At 43.0% G+C, this 16,487-nt stretch overlaps 1 protein-coding gene across 6 annotated transcripts in view; it reads left to right on the top strand.

Annotated features, from left to right (window-relative positions):
* Positions 1–16,487, top strand: part of Pgant5 (polypeptide N-acetylgalactosaminyltransferase 5) — a 316,819-nt gene that overhangs the window by 288,421 nt on the left and 11,911 nt on the right. For all 6 annotated transcript variants that reach the window (XM_075888159.1, XM_075888168.1, XM_075888164.1 and 3 more), the window contains 7 exons: positions 2,542–3,535; positions 5,499–5,667; positions 7,411–7,577; positions 9,254–9,309; positions 11,141–11,292; positions 14,078–14,248; positions 16,219–16,336. In XM_075888159.1, coding sequence (XP_075744274.1) covers positions 3,319–3,535; positions 5,499–5,667; positions 7,411–7,577; positions 9,254–9,309; positions 11,141–11,292; positions 14,078–14,248; positions 16,219–16,336 — 1,050 coding nt within the window. In that variant the 5' untranslated portion in view covers positions 2,542–3,318. The remainder of the gene's footprint in view (positions 1–2,541; positions 3,536–5,498; positions 5,668–7,410; positions 7,578–9,253; positions 9,310–11,140; positions 11,293–14,077; positions 14,249–16,218; positions 16,337–16,487) is intronic.

Consider the following 16,487-nt stretch of genomic DNA (forward strand, 5'->3'; position numbering starts at 1 on the left):
TTTTTTTTTTGTTCGACCCGCCTGGCTTGATTCATTTTCACGACACTTATGCATGGCTCTACAATGACGCGTTGCGGCTGTCATCGAATACAGCGATTGTCTTGTGTATACTTTCGTCTGTCCCGTGATGCCAGATTCATTACGCGTGTGTGTGTGTGTGTGAGAGAGAGAGAGAGAGAAAACAAATGCATGGTAATGCACCTTTTTAAGTAGAAGCAAAGTCGCTGTGCCGAGCATAGGTGTGCGCAGCGTTCTTCTTCGGGGGGCGGGGGGGGAGGGGTAAAATTTGTCGCAGCGCACCCCCCTCCTTCCATATTATGTCATTGCATGATGCAGACTATGTGCCCCCTCCCCTCTCAGCTTACTAAGGAGGGACGACTGCCCTTTTGCCCCCCCCCCCTTTCCACAAGTGCGTCCGCCTATGGTGCCGAGTTTATGGTTGCCAGTGCTATGCGTATGTCCCCCGAGCCAGCTACTCCACTGTGATTCCTCCCCTACCTTTTTTCCCCATCCCCCCTAAGTGTCGTGGTGTCCTCGCCCGAAAGACAGTTACTGCGTCACTCAACGCCATTCTTTTTCTTCCCAAGAATGATGATGAGTTGGAGGCGCATTTCATGCAGCGTGGTCTTTACACGTACGTTTACAACTTCACGTCCCTGTGGTTGTTAATTTTGTTTGCTTCTTTCTAACACTTTTTCTCAGTTTCAGTAGTGTGGAATTCATATATGGAAGCGCTACGAAACACCTGTTTTCTCGTATCGGAATATAGTCTCGCTTCAGACTTCAACCCTTTTGTCTACGCTTGCGACAGTGTGGACGAAGTTTACACCGGATTTGTGCCTTTCTTTAATCTTGTAGAGACGTGGGCTAGTGAAGTTAGCGGAGGCCACATATTTCGCCTAGCTGTCTCGCGCGAGCTGTTCGCTATGAATATTAAACGGCGGGAGCGCACGCCGCGTGGAATGTTCCCTGTAAGCTTTACGTGTGGTAAATGCTACGCAGTTCAGAATTTCTCGCGTTCTCCGTTTAAACGCCTACGAATGCTGCTGAAACGTAAAATAGAAGAGGGATGGATGAAAAAGGGGAGACATTGTGCGTGCGGCTAGGTGGCGTTGGCGCTGCTCTCTCCACAATTTGCGCTGTTTTCGGCTCATTTGGTTCGTTTTCGTGCAAGGTTAACCAACCGCGGCGCGCAACTGTGATTAAGTGGCGCTCCGCGTCGCGTTCGTTTTGCGCCGCTAAGCCGCGGTGCGCGAGCCGATCGTTAATCACCTGTGACGATTTGCGTTGCATCCCCGCGGTAACCGGAGCTCTCGCTCGTGCATTCGTATGTGTCTCGCGCAACGGCCGCTGTAGCCGTTAGCACAGGCGTGCGCAGAGTTCTACGCCGGGGGAGGGCGGGGCACTCCCCCCTCCCGCTCTTCCCGACCCGCCTTTTGCCGAAATCACATTTAGGGACCTTACTTTGCACTAGAACACAGTGATAAGACCCGTGTGTCCCTGTGTATGCTACCACGCATATACCTTACGTGTGTGCATGCCTATGCCGTGCACCGCGATTTCTAATTACTCTGAGGTTACAGGTCATTCAGTTGTGTCATGAGTTGCTCGCTTTCGTCCCTTCTCCTTCTCTTCCCCCTCCGTAAGAGAGAAAAAAGGAATGGTGGATTGGAAGGGATATATGATCGTCAGTGTACGTCCTTCCAGTGGTACGACTCTTTATGCACGCATACATTGACCTAGTTCACGTTCCCTGACTTAGGAAAAGAAAATCGGTCGTGCACGCGAGCACATTTCGTAAAACGCTCGGACCAGGCCAACCGTTAATGCTCCTGCGATGACAAGGACGGGTTTTCCAAGGAATAAACGAAACAGAAACCTTGTGAGTTGTGGCGGCTGGAGGACTGGGCGGGTGCGAAAGCCACCACGAAGGGTTTGGAGACCTTAGAGCGCGAGGCCCGACGTGCCGTACCGCTTTTCTTTCAAAAGCAACAACTGTGTTTTCAAATACGTACAGTTAGTAAGATGATTGTACAGACATACCTTGAAATGTCGACTGACTATTCCCGGCCTTCTGTCCCGTTGGAGCCTCCTCCTTTGTTGGCGGTGGCCGACTCCTATGGGATAAAAGGAGAAACGTATGATCGGTGTCGCAGCACCACGTGGTACACTTCGCTGGTCATGCGCCGTCGCCTCCTCTTTTTTTTTTTTTCGGGGTGCGCTGCTTCCCACAGAGCGAGGAACGACCAAGACAACGGCCACATATTTTTGGCCACAGCGTCGAAGGACATTCCACGTGATTCACGCTGCCGTGGCGGATGGCACTTGTTCCTTTCTTCTGTGGGAATGCTGTCCCGATCGCAACGGCAGGCGTGCACGGGGTTAACCTCGGGAGGAGTGGGGCGAAGGTTTGCCGCAGCGCCCCCCTCCCTAATGTGTCACTGCACGTGGGTTGACTTTCATTTATACATGTGTACGCAAACGTGATTCGAGTCGGCACGCCATTCAACAACCCCTCTCTTGTTCTTTTCTTCCTCCCAGGATGAACCCGAGCAAGCCGCCGTGCTGAGAGCTTCTGGCAAGCTGGCTCGGCTCACAGTTCGACGCCAATGTTGAAACACGGGCCTCCTTCCTGCGCCGCCTGCATCAAGTTGACGTTGCGTCGATCCTGCTGTCGCCACCGCGAAGCCGCAACTCGCAGGGCCATGGCCAGGCTCGCGTTATGACCAACCTACGTAGTCTTCCTTTGCCTCGGTTACCTTAGTTGTTTTTTTTTTCTTTCCTTTCCTTTACCCATCCCTATTCGTAACGAGGACCACGAAAAACAAGCCGAAGAAGAAGGTTGTGTTTGAGTTTTTGTTAATTTAATTGTTCACCTTGTTATTTTTGTTCTTGTTTTTTTTTCTTGTGGATTTCGACGTCCTTCTATCGACTAAGGCTCGTCGCTGATCGGCGCTAAAAAATGCTGCTCGTCAGAAGGTGCAATGGACCGGCGACGCCGTCGTCACTACACAAGTTACACGAAGATGCTCCTTAGGACGTTCCTCCTCAAGCTCGAAAACGGGAAAAACCAAGAAGAGGACGCGACAACCCGTTCACGAGCCACTGCGACAATAATCCGGGCGCCTTCACTCGGCTGTGCGGCTTCGACGTCGTGTCGGTTTCGTTCCTCTTGTGGATCGTCCCGAGCACGTCGGTAGGGTCCCGTTACATTGGCCGTGCCGGGAGTGGAACTCTGTGCGCGTATACATCGCGTGTGTGTGTTTCGCGCGCTGGCCGTGCCATATCTTTAGTGCGTGCGTCAAAGAACGAGACACCATGCTCCGGGTGCGCTTCCTTCGGCTGCACACGTGCAAGGTTGTGCTGGTGACGTCGCTGGTGTGGTTCTGCGTGGCAGCCCTGTTGCTCATGTACTACACCGAGTGCATAGGCTCCGGCTGCCTGGCCAAGTCCAGCTCGGCGGTCGAGCGGCTGCCGTCCGCCAGCAGGTCGCTGCAATCGCCACGAGGCGAGTTTCGCAGCTGGATGCCCGTCGGTGAGTTCCGTAGCCAGGACGATTGTGTTCTTCATAGCGCTCGAAAAGAGGCATAGTTTAACGTTGCATGCGTGTTGTTCGTATTTGTCAGCGCCTGTCGTCCTGTCATGTCTCTTAATTACGTTGCTTCGGCATGCTAGCAGGGTTCATAATGCTAGCTACACTAAAGCCCCTAGAACTACACCAGTGTGGTGGCCATGATGACCTAAAGGGAAAATGCGCGCGTAATGTTAAAAGCAACCTGAGACGATCAAGAATGAGGCTATTCACCTTTTTATAAACGCCTCCCTGGGCGCCGCCATAGCCCTCCTTGGGCTGTGCAAATTGGCGCGTCCCCTCGAAAATGCACTGACAACGCTGCGCCCTTAGCCTTTGTACTCCCGCGCACAGCCCATCATGGTGGTGTTTTTTTCCCCCCTTCCTGTGAAAAGGTGTATACATTTAGCTAACTATCACTAAAAGGTGTTTGTTGAGAAAGAAGATAGGAGTCGCCCGTGCATAAAATTAACTTGACGTTTACTGTTTGTCTGCAGGGTAGTCAGAAATTCTTTGTAGTGCGTGTGTAGAATACATATGCATAAGCTGAAACATAGCCTCCTCTATGAGGCTATGGCTGAAAACATTCATGGTGGTTTGATACTTCAAGCCTCCTTCAAAGCCCTGGCTTAGTGCTAACACCCTTCACACCCCGACAATGCATTCTTCGTAGTGTGTTACGCACGGCTGCCCGAGTAGTATGAATGTATGCTAGGCAAGCCATAAACGGGGTAAGTTGTCTCTCCTCGTCCGTCGTGCCTATTGCGCGTGACGTCAAGCTTCCAGATGAGCAGTGTGGCGCATATATATAAACCATATATTATGCACCGCTCATGGTGCACAAGAGGTCTTGTGGTCTGCCTGGAAACTTCCCCTTGTAAGCACGCTTATGTAATACGTAAGCTTCCGAGATGGCCATGCCAATAACTTGAGAATTAACGTGCGTTTGAAGCGTAGACGTCGGCGGCGCGCACCAGCAAAGTGCGGCAAGCAATAATAGCGCTAAGTGCTTCTCGGCTGCCAATAAGTTCCCGAGCTGCTTACCAGATGAGAAGTGCTCTTACGCAGATCTCGCTATTTTTTATTTGCTCGCATACTTTTCTGGTGCGAGGTCGCGCGCGTGCAATGCTGTGAACGTGGCAGAGGCTCGGGTTCGGTGTCCTATAATTAAAAAAAAAACACAATGTTGCACCTAGCTTTGAATAGCGATGCTGTTGCAAGCTATAGGCACAGCGGAGTTGTATCATCTGTTATTCGACGATATTGTTAAGGTTTTGTTTTATTTTTGCTAAGTTACACTATATCAAGTTTTTCTAAGTTCGGGACAATGTAGCCAAGTTTCAGTTTTTTTTTTTCAGCTTGTATACCCACTGCTGTTGTCTTCTTTCTAAATACTCGAGGTCATTTTTAATTGTATGCTTGTTAGTTGCACTGGGAAAGAAACAGTGCAGAAAAACATGAACTACAGAAAAGTATGTTTCTCCTTTAATGTTTGTATTTCTAAAAGCTTCGTTATGACGGTCGTTTTGTCAAATTAAGTTGGTGGAGAACTTTGTTTAACAAGCATTGTAAATCATATAGCTGGCATCAATGTGCTACCAATATCATGGCCCTACTGGTTCGTAATTGAACGTCCATTGGTGATTATATTTTATGATTGTAATGCAATTTTGTGGGGAAAAGGTTTTTCTATTCTCTCCGGAAGATGATAATACAAACCTTGCATTATGCAAGTGTATCGGAAGTCTTAAAAACACGTGAATTCTAATTCCCCTTTTCTTTCTACTTGTGCCATTCAAAAATTGTTGTGAGGTGTGTATGAACATGCCCAGAGAAAGTTGGTAAATTAAGGTGTCCTTTTTTATGAGGCTCATATACAGGAAACTCGGGCACGTATTGATGAAGTCCTCCTGTTTACATTCTACAGAGCTTGGCGAGAACCCATCTGACTGGCCCGGGGAACGTGGCCGTGGTGTTGAAATTGGCCCCGAGGAAGAGGCCCTCAAGAAAGAGAAGTTCAAGCTAAACCAGTTCAACCTCTTGGCGAGTGACCGCATTGCCCTCAACCGGTCTTTGCCCGACGTGAGACTGGAGAAGTAGGTATTTCATGTACATTTTTACCGTACTGCGTAGTAAAGTACAGCTCATACATCAGGTGTTTTCGTGAGCTGTGCACTCTCTTATCGAAGGGCCTCTCTCACATTCCTTCTTCAACCTAAATCATGCTTCGATAGAAAATTTTGTTTGCACTTACCAGTATGCTCTTACACCTATAGTCACACCCACTTCCAATTATCAAGATTGGTGTCACACGAACTTCTTACTTTTTGAATGTTTGGCTTGCTTCCTACTTCGCTAAGCAGAGAGGGTTCAATTGGTGGTCCCACTTATACATACAAATGGGGACTACAGTGCATCCTTGAAGCATTATAAGAGCGTTAGCACTTTGTATTACTTTTACACACATGGAAATGTTTTATGTGCATAAATACCCAATAAGTGGCCGAGGGGACTACCGCTGCGGCAGCTCTGTTAGTAAAAGCATAGAGTGTGTGACTCGAAGGTCGTAATTTCAATCCCTGACTGTGGCAAGTTGTCTTTTGGTCTACTTTTTTATCTTGACATCTACATCACAATTACGACAATACATGTCAAACGGTAAAGTTTATAATAATCTCTATACCTCCCTTGACTTTGTTATCAGCTGGTTTTCATGAAGGTCGTGTGAAACAAAAAACCAAGCCCTAGAAAATTTCCTTCCTTCATTAAAAGCACAAGTGAATATTTGTAAAGTGAAATGCTAGCACAATCTCACCCAAGCAATTGCTCAAATACCTGTACCGTGTCCACTCTCCAAAGGTGACGGTTGCTGACATTGGTCCATCAAGTACGTCAAGTCAAAGTCTATGTCATTGGCTTTAGTGTTTGTACAAGTCAGACGCTATTCACTCCTGTTCATACTGTTGTTCACTTATACCCTTCGTCACTCTCTGTCGATTTTTCTTTTTTGTGAAATAATTGCGGGGCAAATTTGAGTTGATGCACTCATGATGAGTGTACAAGAATATGGGAAGCAAAGTGTTTACAGTATAAGTTTATCTGATGTGCTGTGTTGGCAAACAGGACTCTAGATGCTTCCCTGCAGCATGTAACGTGCAATGAAACATGCAACATGCTGTTTGCATGTACCTCTGTATTACAGTGAAGCGCATCTTCTTTTCCAGAGGTGAATGTTTTAGCCCACCACACAACCCATAGATTTTTTTTTTTACCAGTGGAATAAGTGAGACTAGGGTGCTTCACCTGTCCCTCATTAGTGTCTCTACATTTCATTGTCTTGTTGCTCCTAAGCATCGTCATTTCTGCAGATTAATGGTGGTATCGGTATCCTGAATCGGCACATGGCACTTAGAGTTTGCGAATTAATTGGCTGATACAGATCGCTGCTTCCTCTAAACTTACACCGCAAAATACGAGACTGTAGAAATCTTTTGAATTAAGTGGGAATTCAAAACCTCCGAGTTCAAATAATGACATTTTACTGTATCTTCAGGGATCCTAGCAACCAGTGATATTCGGGTTAATATAGGAAAGTGTGTGAGTGCCCTATCAGACTGATCTTTGGTGTCTTCATAAGGTCGTGAGAGTGTCAGCTGTGGTGATCAGCTTCGCGTGGCCGTATTTCGATGAAAGCTAAATGCTAGAGGCACTGTACGTGAATTTAGGTGCATGGTAAAGGGCAATAAATGGTCAATTCTTCTGGAGCTGTCCTCCACGCTCTCCCTCATACTCGTATCCTGGTTTTGGGGCTTAAAACACCAATTATCTGCCCGACACAGGTGCAAAGATAAGGTCTACCCGGAAAAGCTTCCGACAACATCTGTCGTGATTGTGTTCCACAACGAAGCCTGGTCCACCCTGCTGCGAACAGTGCACAGTGTCATACGGACGTCACCACGGGCTCTGCTGGAAGAGATAATCCTTGTGGATGATGCCAGTGAAAGGGGTAAGTGTATGTTGCATGCTTGCAGGAAAAAAAGTTAGGGAAAAAGACAAGCGCATTATACCCTCTGAATTTCTTTAAGTAAAGAAGTAAGTGGAAGGGAGCCAGAAGCAGGCAGCATCCTTGCTTTCTTGGTCACTTCTGCCTCGTTTCTGCAATCTTCTAGATAGCAAAGTAGTCCTGCTACACTACATCTGCATTGGTTCATGTAAAGTGGGCTACACAAAATTGTCATGCTACTCGAGGCATTCTCTAACCCTTCACTGCCTAGTGTCGCGAACTCTCAACATATTGAAAAGCTTCGAGCAAGCAAGCCACAGAATGCGTGCCGCCTTTAATTTCGGCTGTCAAGTACTCGGGGGGGAGAGTAGCTTTCAGCATGAGAAATCTAGCGCTATCTCATGTAATGTGTTTTAAGCTAGAACCAATTATATTGTAGCTGATAGTGGAGAGTGCAAAGCACGTGCAAGATCCCTCGTTTCTTCGTTCTTTCTTGCCTGGCTTATGCAAGTTCTACCTTAATAACTTTGTTTATTTGTTCTGTACGTGCTCAACTTGTGGCACATGACATGTTGCATAATTCTGAAGTGCATTTTTCGTTGCAAGGTCATTGCTTCTGTGGCATGTGGAGAGTTCATGACATACATAAGAGTATGCATTAAAGGTGTATTTTAGATAATTTAACTGTGGAATCATTTAAAGGTTGCTATTTCAAGCTGGAAAAGGAAAACGAAGTTTCTTTTTTTTGGCAGTCTCATAATTCAGGCATTAAAGGGTTAGTATAAGCTGTGCACAATGAGCAACATAACTCACACAAGTTTGTGGTCTGCTGCTAAACGAGATGCCCGAGCAGAGGCTAAACTCCACCAACGCCAGAATCTAGAGCTGCACGCTGCTGAAGCACAAGCATTTTTATAGTCAGATACAGCATTAGAAGTCAGCGGCATTTCCCTCTTCGAAGGTGGACGCATACAAGTCTACACCAATGGACGCGCACTCGAGACTGATGTCGTGAGTCAGACGGCCACTGACTCCGCTTTCAAATAACATTGTCGAGTGCACGGTGTGGAACTGTTCTGTTACTTGCAGAGGGGATCAGCTGTTGCGCTTCAGTCATCTGGGCAGGGCCTCTTCTGACTTCTGAAGATGTATCCCACTATAAGTAGAATATTGTTGTCTAATTATGTAAGAAGGCAAAACTTGAAGGTAAAGCTTCTAGTTTGTTATTCATCAAATTTGAAGTAATTTGGGCAGTGAAGGGATGCGTACAATGAAGGAAGGTGTGTACAGTGAAAGAAAATTGTTTGTAGTGTAGTTGAAAGTTTTTCGTTATGTTAAGAACAGATGATAGTTGTATATTAGCAAGAAACTATTAATAGTAATGGAATACTCTGGAAGAGGGCCCCCCCTGTTGGCTAGTTTGGGTTTTGTTTATTGTTGTAGATGCATATACTAAATATACAAAGAAGTGGAGACTTAAAATTTGTGTATTTGTGCTACACTAGGACGATCATTAGTAGAGCCGTGTCTCTTCTAATGCATCACTTTGTCGATTGTTGCTACTTGTAAAATCTTTTATTTGCTCGTAGATTTTGCTCTGTTTTAAACGTACTCTTAGCCACAGACCAGTTGAAAAGGGTGGGTAATGTTACTGAATATAACTATACCATCTTTTGCAGAACATCTAGGAAAGAAGCTTGAAGACTATGTTGTCAAGCTCGAAGTGCCTGTCAAGGTACGTCAAAAAAATCTCTTCATCTTCATTTTCAAAAAATGTTGAACAATGTATATTAACCCAAACAACAAACTCATTTCATAATACAATATCTAAATTTTGTGTGCAGGTTTCTGAGTTACTGTAAGCAAATGAACCATCATGATATAAAAAATTACAAAACAAAACTTAGAGGGGTAGTGGCATAAATTTTCAAAGCCGATTTTACTTTGCCGTACAAATATCCTGTATACAGAGAGAGGTCTGGGCAATTGTAAAGCTAAGAAAACACCAAGATATTTTATTTTGCCATTAAAGTAAATTTTTGCATGGCACGCTTACCGACATTGGCACTAGTGTGAAATCATGCTACAGTGTCAACTCTGGTAACTTCATACACCGGCATGGTCAGTTGTCGTGCGTCATCAACAGAGCCATGAAGCGGTGTGGCTGTAGAAACGTCACTATATCATTTGCAAGCAAATAGTAGTATATATCATGTAGTGACATCAAAGTACTGTAGCAACTGGAACTAGTTTTCAAAGAACAAGTTACAATTTTTCTGGGGCAGGCTCGCAGTTGCCAGTGCTCTTAGCAGGCTTTTGAAGGTCTGGTCGGTCATTTTATGCAAGAAAACATCTAATCTTTTGTGGTCGTACCCCTTAAATTTGTTCAGTGGAACTGTATGCTTTGTTCACCATTGTTACATGCAGTTCAGTCCTTGTAATAGAACATTCTACATTGTCCAAAGATTTGCCACATTCGGAAGCCCTTTACTTGCATGCCTCACTATGTTAAGTTGAAGGGGCGACACTGTGCCCGAGAACTTTTTAAAAAATTTTTATCGATTTCCATGAAACTTGATGAGTTTATGTATGTCTGTGCCCTGATTTCAAATGTGCAATTTATTTTCTGTTAATGTAGTTTTTAAATTCCGGGTGTTATGCTGTGCATTATACTGAGAGAGTTACAAAGTAAACAAGCACATCGGAAACCTGGAATGAGTGCGGAGTGAAAGAAAACAAGAATCGGTGTTCTAAGCTCATTTGAACAAAAGTTCTGGAATGTTGAATATTTGTGACTGAAGTTCCAGTTTTGCAGAGACTTATTTGCAATTCTTCAACATATCTAAAATTTTGTTTAAATAGGTTTCGAAAATCCATTCTTGTTTTCTTGCATACTGTACTCATTCCAGATCATTCTGACATACTGAATTACTATGAAACTTTCTCAGTTTAGGCAAACGATGCTTCCCAAAAAGCACATGAAATGATTGACATTTTGAAAAATTCACATATATCACAAAAATAATTGCATATTTGAAATCTGCACAAAAATATGGATAAACTCGGCAAGTTTTACCTCAATGTGTAAATAGTTTTAGAATATTTCAGGAGAGCTGCTAGGATTACTGTTTACAAATTTCAGGCACTTGCCACTGTTGTTTTTCGACTTCGACATCTTTCAACGGTGCATGTAAATAATTTCAAGCTGTGCACAGTCTCACGATGCAATTCCATTATTCGTACAAAGTCACGGTCACTGCAGAAAAAGATAAGTTCAAGCAAGTATTGGGCTGAGCAGCGCTAGCAACTACCAAAAAAGTACTATTCAGCTACAGAGAGACAGTTTCCTGGTGTCTTCCTGTGTGGTCTATCTCGGGCTACAAATGTGCTGTATCTCATAATAATAAAGTTTATTTATTCACTCAGCGACTATTGGCCGGAACGGTCTATTTTGTTTAATTTTTTTAAATGCTATTTAAAGACAATACTGCAAAATAAAAACATTGCAAAACTGTTGTATTGAGCTAGCGCGCAAAAAACTGATATCGAAGTTTTTCGTGGTTTAGGTCATGCGGACGGGAAAGCGCTCAGGCCTTATACGCGCCAGACTCCTGGGAGCAGCAGCAGTTAAAGGCCAAGTCATCACTTTTCTGGACGCCCACTGCGAGTGCACACAGCATTGGCTGGAACCACTGCTGGCACGCATTGCCGAGGACAGGTATGGAACTTGTCGGAATGGCCGATTGGGTGTGTTGAGGATTCTTGATAGTAACAGGAACACAAAAAGGCAGGCGCTTGTTCCTGTCTTCTTGTGCCCGTGTGTAGTTACACACGCATATTTCAAGTAGCAGGTATAGAGATTAAACTTCCTCTATCTCTATAAACACAAAGAAATACATGTCACGTGAGAGGGAATAAAGCAATATGCAGCTGGCGCCATGAAGGCTGTAAGCACGAACGTCTGTTGTTTATAATCTGGTGGCCGTTGGAACACATCTTTTATACTCAGGTGATAAAATTTGCCAAATTATCACAGGTACTCTCATTAGCTCTCGCATAAAAACTACTTGCGCCAGACTGTGTGCGCTTGCTCGTTGATCCAGCACTCATGGCCGCTCCCGTGACGGAATAATTCGAAATTAAAGTCCTCACTGCAGCCGACAGCTATTTCAGTGTTGCTTGCCTTTTAACAAATTGAAGTATACACTTGCATTTCATTTAGCGGGCAGGAAGTACAATCTACAATTGCCCGTCCATGCGCAAGGGCATTATTTGACGTAACTGCAAGTGAAACCACATTATGCAACATGTTTTAATGATTGGAAAAGCTGATGTGCAAGAGAAAATGGGCAAAGAGTGAAAATTCTCAAAAAAAAATTTTTTTTAATCGTTGTCATAAGTTTTTTTTTGCATGCTGCTTTCTTGAAGTCAGCCGGATTGTATCTTCTTATTTAAAAGTGTTATTAATATAAGCTTTGGCTGTTTTATAAATAAGCATCCTGAGAAAGTAGTGCGAAATTTCCACTGCTCTATCGTAAGCCTTTTTTGAAATAAAGGCCTGCAAAGTAGATAAAAAACGTTCTCTCTGTCGATTTTGAGATTCTTTATAAAGATACTTGCACTGACGGTGAGCCGAAATACGCACATAGTTAGCTAAATAAGTTTGAAGTACCTAGCTATAATATATTTTGTCTAATTCATTGCCAAATTCAAAACAACAGCAGAGCAGATAAGCTTGGCACTCCGCCTCTATCATTATTGATTTACTGCACTTCAAAAAAAATTTTTACAGCGAAACCAATTGTAGGCCCCTTCTTTTCCCTCATCAGGCAACAATATATAAAATTTTGAAAGAAATTTAAAAGGTCGATCAGCCATGCTTTGTTCGATCTTATGTGGAATTTGCCATTGTGTAAGATGCATGAATTGTGGTGAAGCTCACTTCTCATAAACTGCTATCGCTTTCTGTGGATTAGCCCTCAAGGATGTTGGTTTTGATAAATTAAAACTAATTAACAATACATCAACGCACACGAAATGCCAGTGGCCCAAGATTGCTGTGTCACATTTCACAAACTACAAGTGAAGTAGCAGCTAGCTACGTGAAAGACAAGCAGGGCTTTCACAAGACTTCTGTTTACTTTTTTGGACAGGACTCCTTGACTGGCATGGCTGTGGGTTCACTATCATTGCACTGTAAATCATTGGCTGTGAGAAAAATGGAACTGTATAGTGAGAATCTTGACAAATGCTGCATTCTCTTCGTACTATTTTGAGAATTAAAAATTTATGGATCAAGAAGGTTTGCACCCTCTGGCAATGTGACAAGTAATTTAATTGGTGTCATTATAACATTTTAAGAACATCTTTCACTTATTTAAAGATTGAGTTTTTCCAAGGTTTAGTAAGGTATGGTCTCTTAAGTGAGTGTTACATATGTACCGGTACGCACGCACATGTCTTTCAGCAATAGGAAGTGAGACTCGGCAATAGGAAGTTAGACATACATTGTCAATATTTTTGCAGTGACTGTCTCAATTGCGACATCTCTTTGTTCTATTTAAAATACCACACAGTACCTAATCACCACATGTCATAATGATTTGAATATTTGTTTTACAAAAATCATCTACATTGTTTCTTCAATCTGTCCTGAAAAATCTGAAGCATTGAATTACCTGAAATGTTTGTTCACTATTTTTTATGTTCAAATCTAAAGAAATGCAATTGGTCGGCCAAGGGATAATTTATTTGAAGTAAGTGGAATTATCAAATTTTGCCTGAGTTTTGTCACAAATTTGCTGTGTGTCAAGGAGCACATTTCTGCAATGAAGCGTCTGTCTTGTATTTTGTCAGTGAAAGTTATTTGCTATATAAATAGATGTACTATCAACGTCAAATCAGTTATCACGGTAGACAGGCGTCATGCATTCTGTTCGGCAGCTCTGCACATATATGGGTGCCTGTTCATGGTGATAAGTAGACAGTGTGCACTACACTATCATGAAGGCTTGCCACTGTTCAGGTTTCATTTGATGCAGATAGTTCAAACTGCAAGAATAATAGTATTGTGCCGTGATATACTCTAATTAAACTTTCTGATCATATTTATTATAAATTGATTATCTGATGTACTTATTGCCAATGTACTTGTGTGCCATCTGATACAAACTGTTATTACTGCCTTTACAGAAATCTGTATGTCTGTACATGTTTTTCTTGTGACATTGTTTACGTGGTGTTTTAGTACATGAAATCCACTTTTTTTATGATCTTCTTTGAGGATGGAAGTATTTCTCAAATGCCGTAAAGCAATCAGTTAATATCTAGCAATAATTCAGGAGTTTCATATCTTGCTCTTGTACCAAAAACCACCAGCATTTGGTGCTGATTATATTTGCATTTGCATCTGGCATGGTAGCATCTTGACCAACAGCATGAGTAAGGCGCAGTCAGTGTATCAAGCATAAACTAATCTTAACCTTTCACCTTCTCTCTCACAGGACTCGAGTCGTGTGCCCCGTGATTGACGTGATCAGCGATGAAACATTTGAGTACATCTCCGCTTCAGACATGACCTGGGGTGGCTTTAACTGGAAGCTCAATTTCCGTTGGTACCGTGTGCCACAGCGAGAGGTTGAACGAAGAGGCGGAGATCGCACACTGCCCATCAGGTATGTCACTGTTCTAGTTGCAACATCAGCTCAAACAAAAGGTGTAGTGATAATTGCAGTGATTGGTTTGCAATTAAATGACTGATACAATGGTAAACAATGAATACCACTCTATAATTGATTAATACAAGATGAAGCCTTGTTAAGCCCTCGGATAAGCCTACGATCATAGTCCAGTGTCCTTAAGCTCATCCTGTCAATAATACAAAATTGATGGCCAACTCATACTGATTGATACATAACCAATAACCAATTCATATGTTAGAGAAGAGCTGAGCCATGATCTACATTCCTACTCGCTTTCCTGAAGAGTATGTGAAAATCTGCAGAAGCTGGCACTGCCTCGAAAACCACAATCTCCGCTGTGATTCATCCTTACACCACTTAATGCAACATGCGAACCTTTTCTTTATTTATTGCTTCTATAAAAGCAGAACTAGCTTATTGCACATTCTGAGGCATTAGCTAAAGCAGGACCTGTTGCTGCACACAATGTGATTTTATTGCAACAGAGAAGACCCAGTAATGCTGACTGAAAAGTGATCTTTATCAGCAGCCAACAAAGCGATTAATTAAGGGGAGACCCTGTTTTGCAGACACGTTTTTGGTTTTTCACTGAGATTTCACGAAACATTCAGTGTGTGTGTGTTTTTCTGTGCCAAATTTAAATGTGCAAATATTTTTTTGCTAGACAGTATATACTTTTTAAGACATCAAATAATTTCTGTATTGTTAGCAGCCGGATTTTTTTTTAACTAATAAGAGTTGCAGAGCTATTCAATAGGTCAAAATAATCTGGAATGAGAATTATATGCCCTCCAGGGGCAACGGGTATGTTTCTGTACGCAACTTCTCTATGTCACTTGAGTCAACTCGTAGACAAAAGAAAGCAAGAAACATTGCTCATTCAACGAACTGAATCTTCTGCAGAGTCAGTACTTCTTAACCTTAGTGTGCTGCATACAACTGTGGCCGATCACTTTGGTGGACGCACTTTGATGCTCAGTGGGTTGTTCGCCGTGCCGCGTTACAGAAGCAACATTGAAAGTATTTCTTTCATTGTTGCTTGTGTCAAAATGAAACATAACTTTCTGGAGAATAATGAAGTACATATCTAGTAACATTCTAGCTACAACTAGTTACAAATTACTGACACTCACACAAAACAACACATTCGTTCATTTTCTTTCTTGGAATGTAATGCTGAGTGCCTTGAAAGTATGCTTTGTGAATTCGGCAATGTAGCAGTGCAACATAATTCGCAGCAGAGTGGAATATAGGAAACAAGAATTGATGTTTTAAACACATTAGAGCAGATGCTCTGGTATCCTAACAGTTGTGTGCAAAAAAACGATAGCACAGAAGGACAAACTATAAACACAGTGTTATGGTATGTAAACTTTCACAAGTAAGTCTCTGTCAATGTGGGATTTCACTCATGGAAGTTTAACATGCTATAACTTCCGTTAAAATTGGCTTATACAATCCATTTTTGTTTTGTTTATACAGTATATATTCTAAGTTACTCCAACGCAGTTAATAAGCTCGCGCAGGTTCGTGTAAATTGGAGATTGTGTGAAGAAACTTTCGTCCTGCAGTGGAAATTGGCTGAGGTTGATTATTACAAAAATAGGTTCCGAATCGGGATAATCAAGACCCACTATATTCTATAAATGGCTGTGGTGTGCTTCTGTTGAGTGTTAGGTCATGGGTTCTAATCTTGCCCGCAGTGGTCGCATTACAATGGTGCCGAAAATGCAGACACCCATGTTTCGTGCTTTTGGCTCATATAAAGAATGGTAGGCGGTCGAAACTCATAAATAGCCTTCCACTTTAATGTTCTTCAAAAACAACTCTACAATTTCTGGACAACGAACCTTACAGTGTAAGTGGGATAATTTGCCGAAATTTGGAGAGCTCTTTTTTCTCTGCGTGACTGACATTAATTTGCTTATTGTTATAATATGCAGGACACCTACCATGGCAGGAGGCCTTTTTTCAATCGACAAGGACTACTTCAATGAGCTGGGAAAGTACGATGAAGGCATGGACATTTGGGGAGGCGAGAACCTCGAACTTTCGTTTAGGGTGAGATGTGCGCATCTTAGTAATGCCTACAGCTCACATTGGCTTGACAATCCTATCTATTATGCCAGGCATCTGTGCGCGCTTATAGAAGTACCTTCTTCGCAGCAGTGAAATATCCAATATCTTCTCGCATATAAACCATGCGAAAGAT

This window comes from Rhipicephalus microplus, chromosome 1, assembly GCF_043290135.1.
Source record: "Rhipicephalus microplus isolate Deutch F79 chromosome 1, USDA_Rmic, whole genome shotgun sequence".
In the NCBI taxonomy this organism is placed as follows: Eukaryota; Metazoa; Arthropoda; class Arachnida; order Ixodida; family Ixodidae; genus Rhipicephalus; species Rhipicephalus microplus.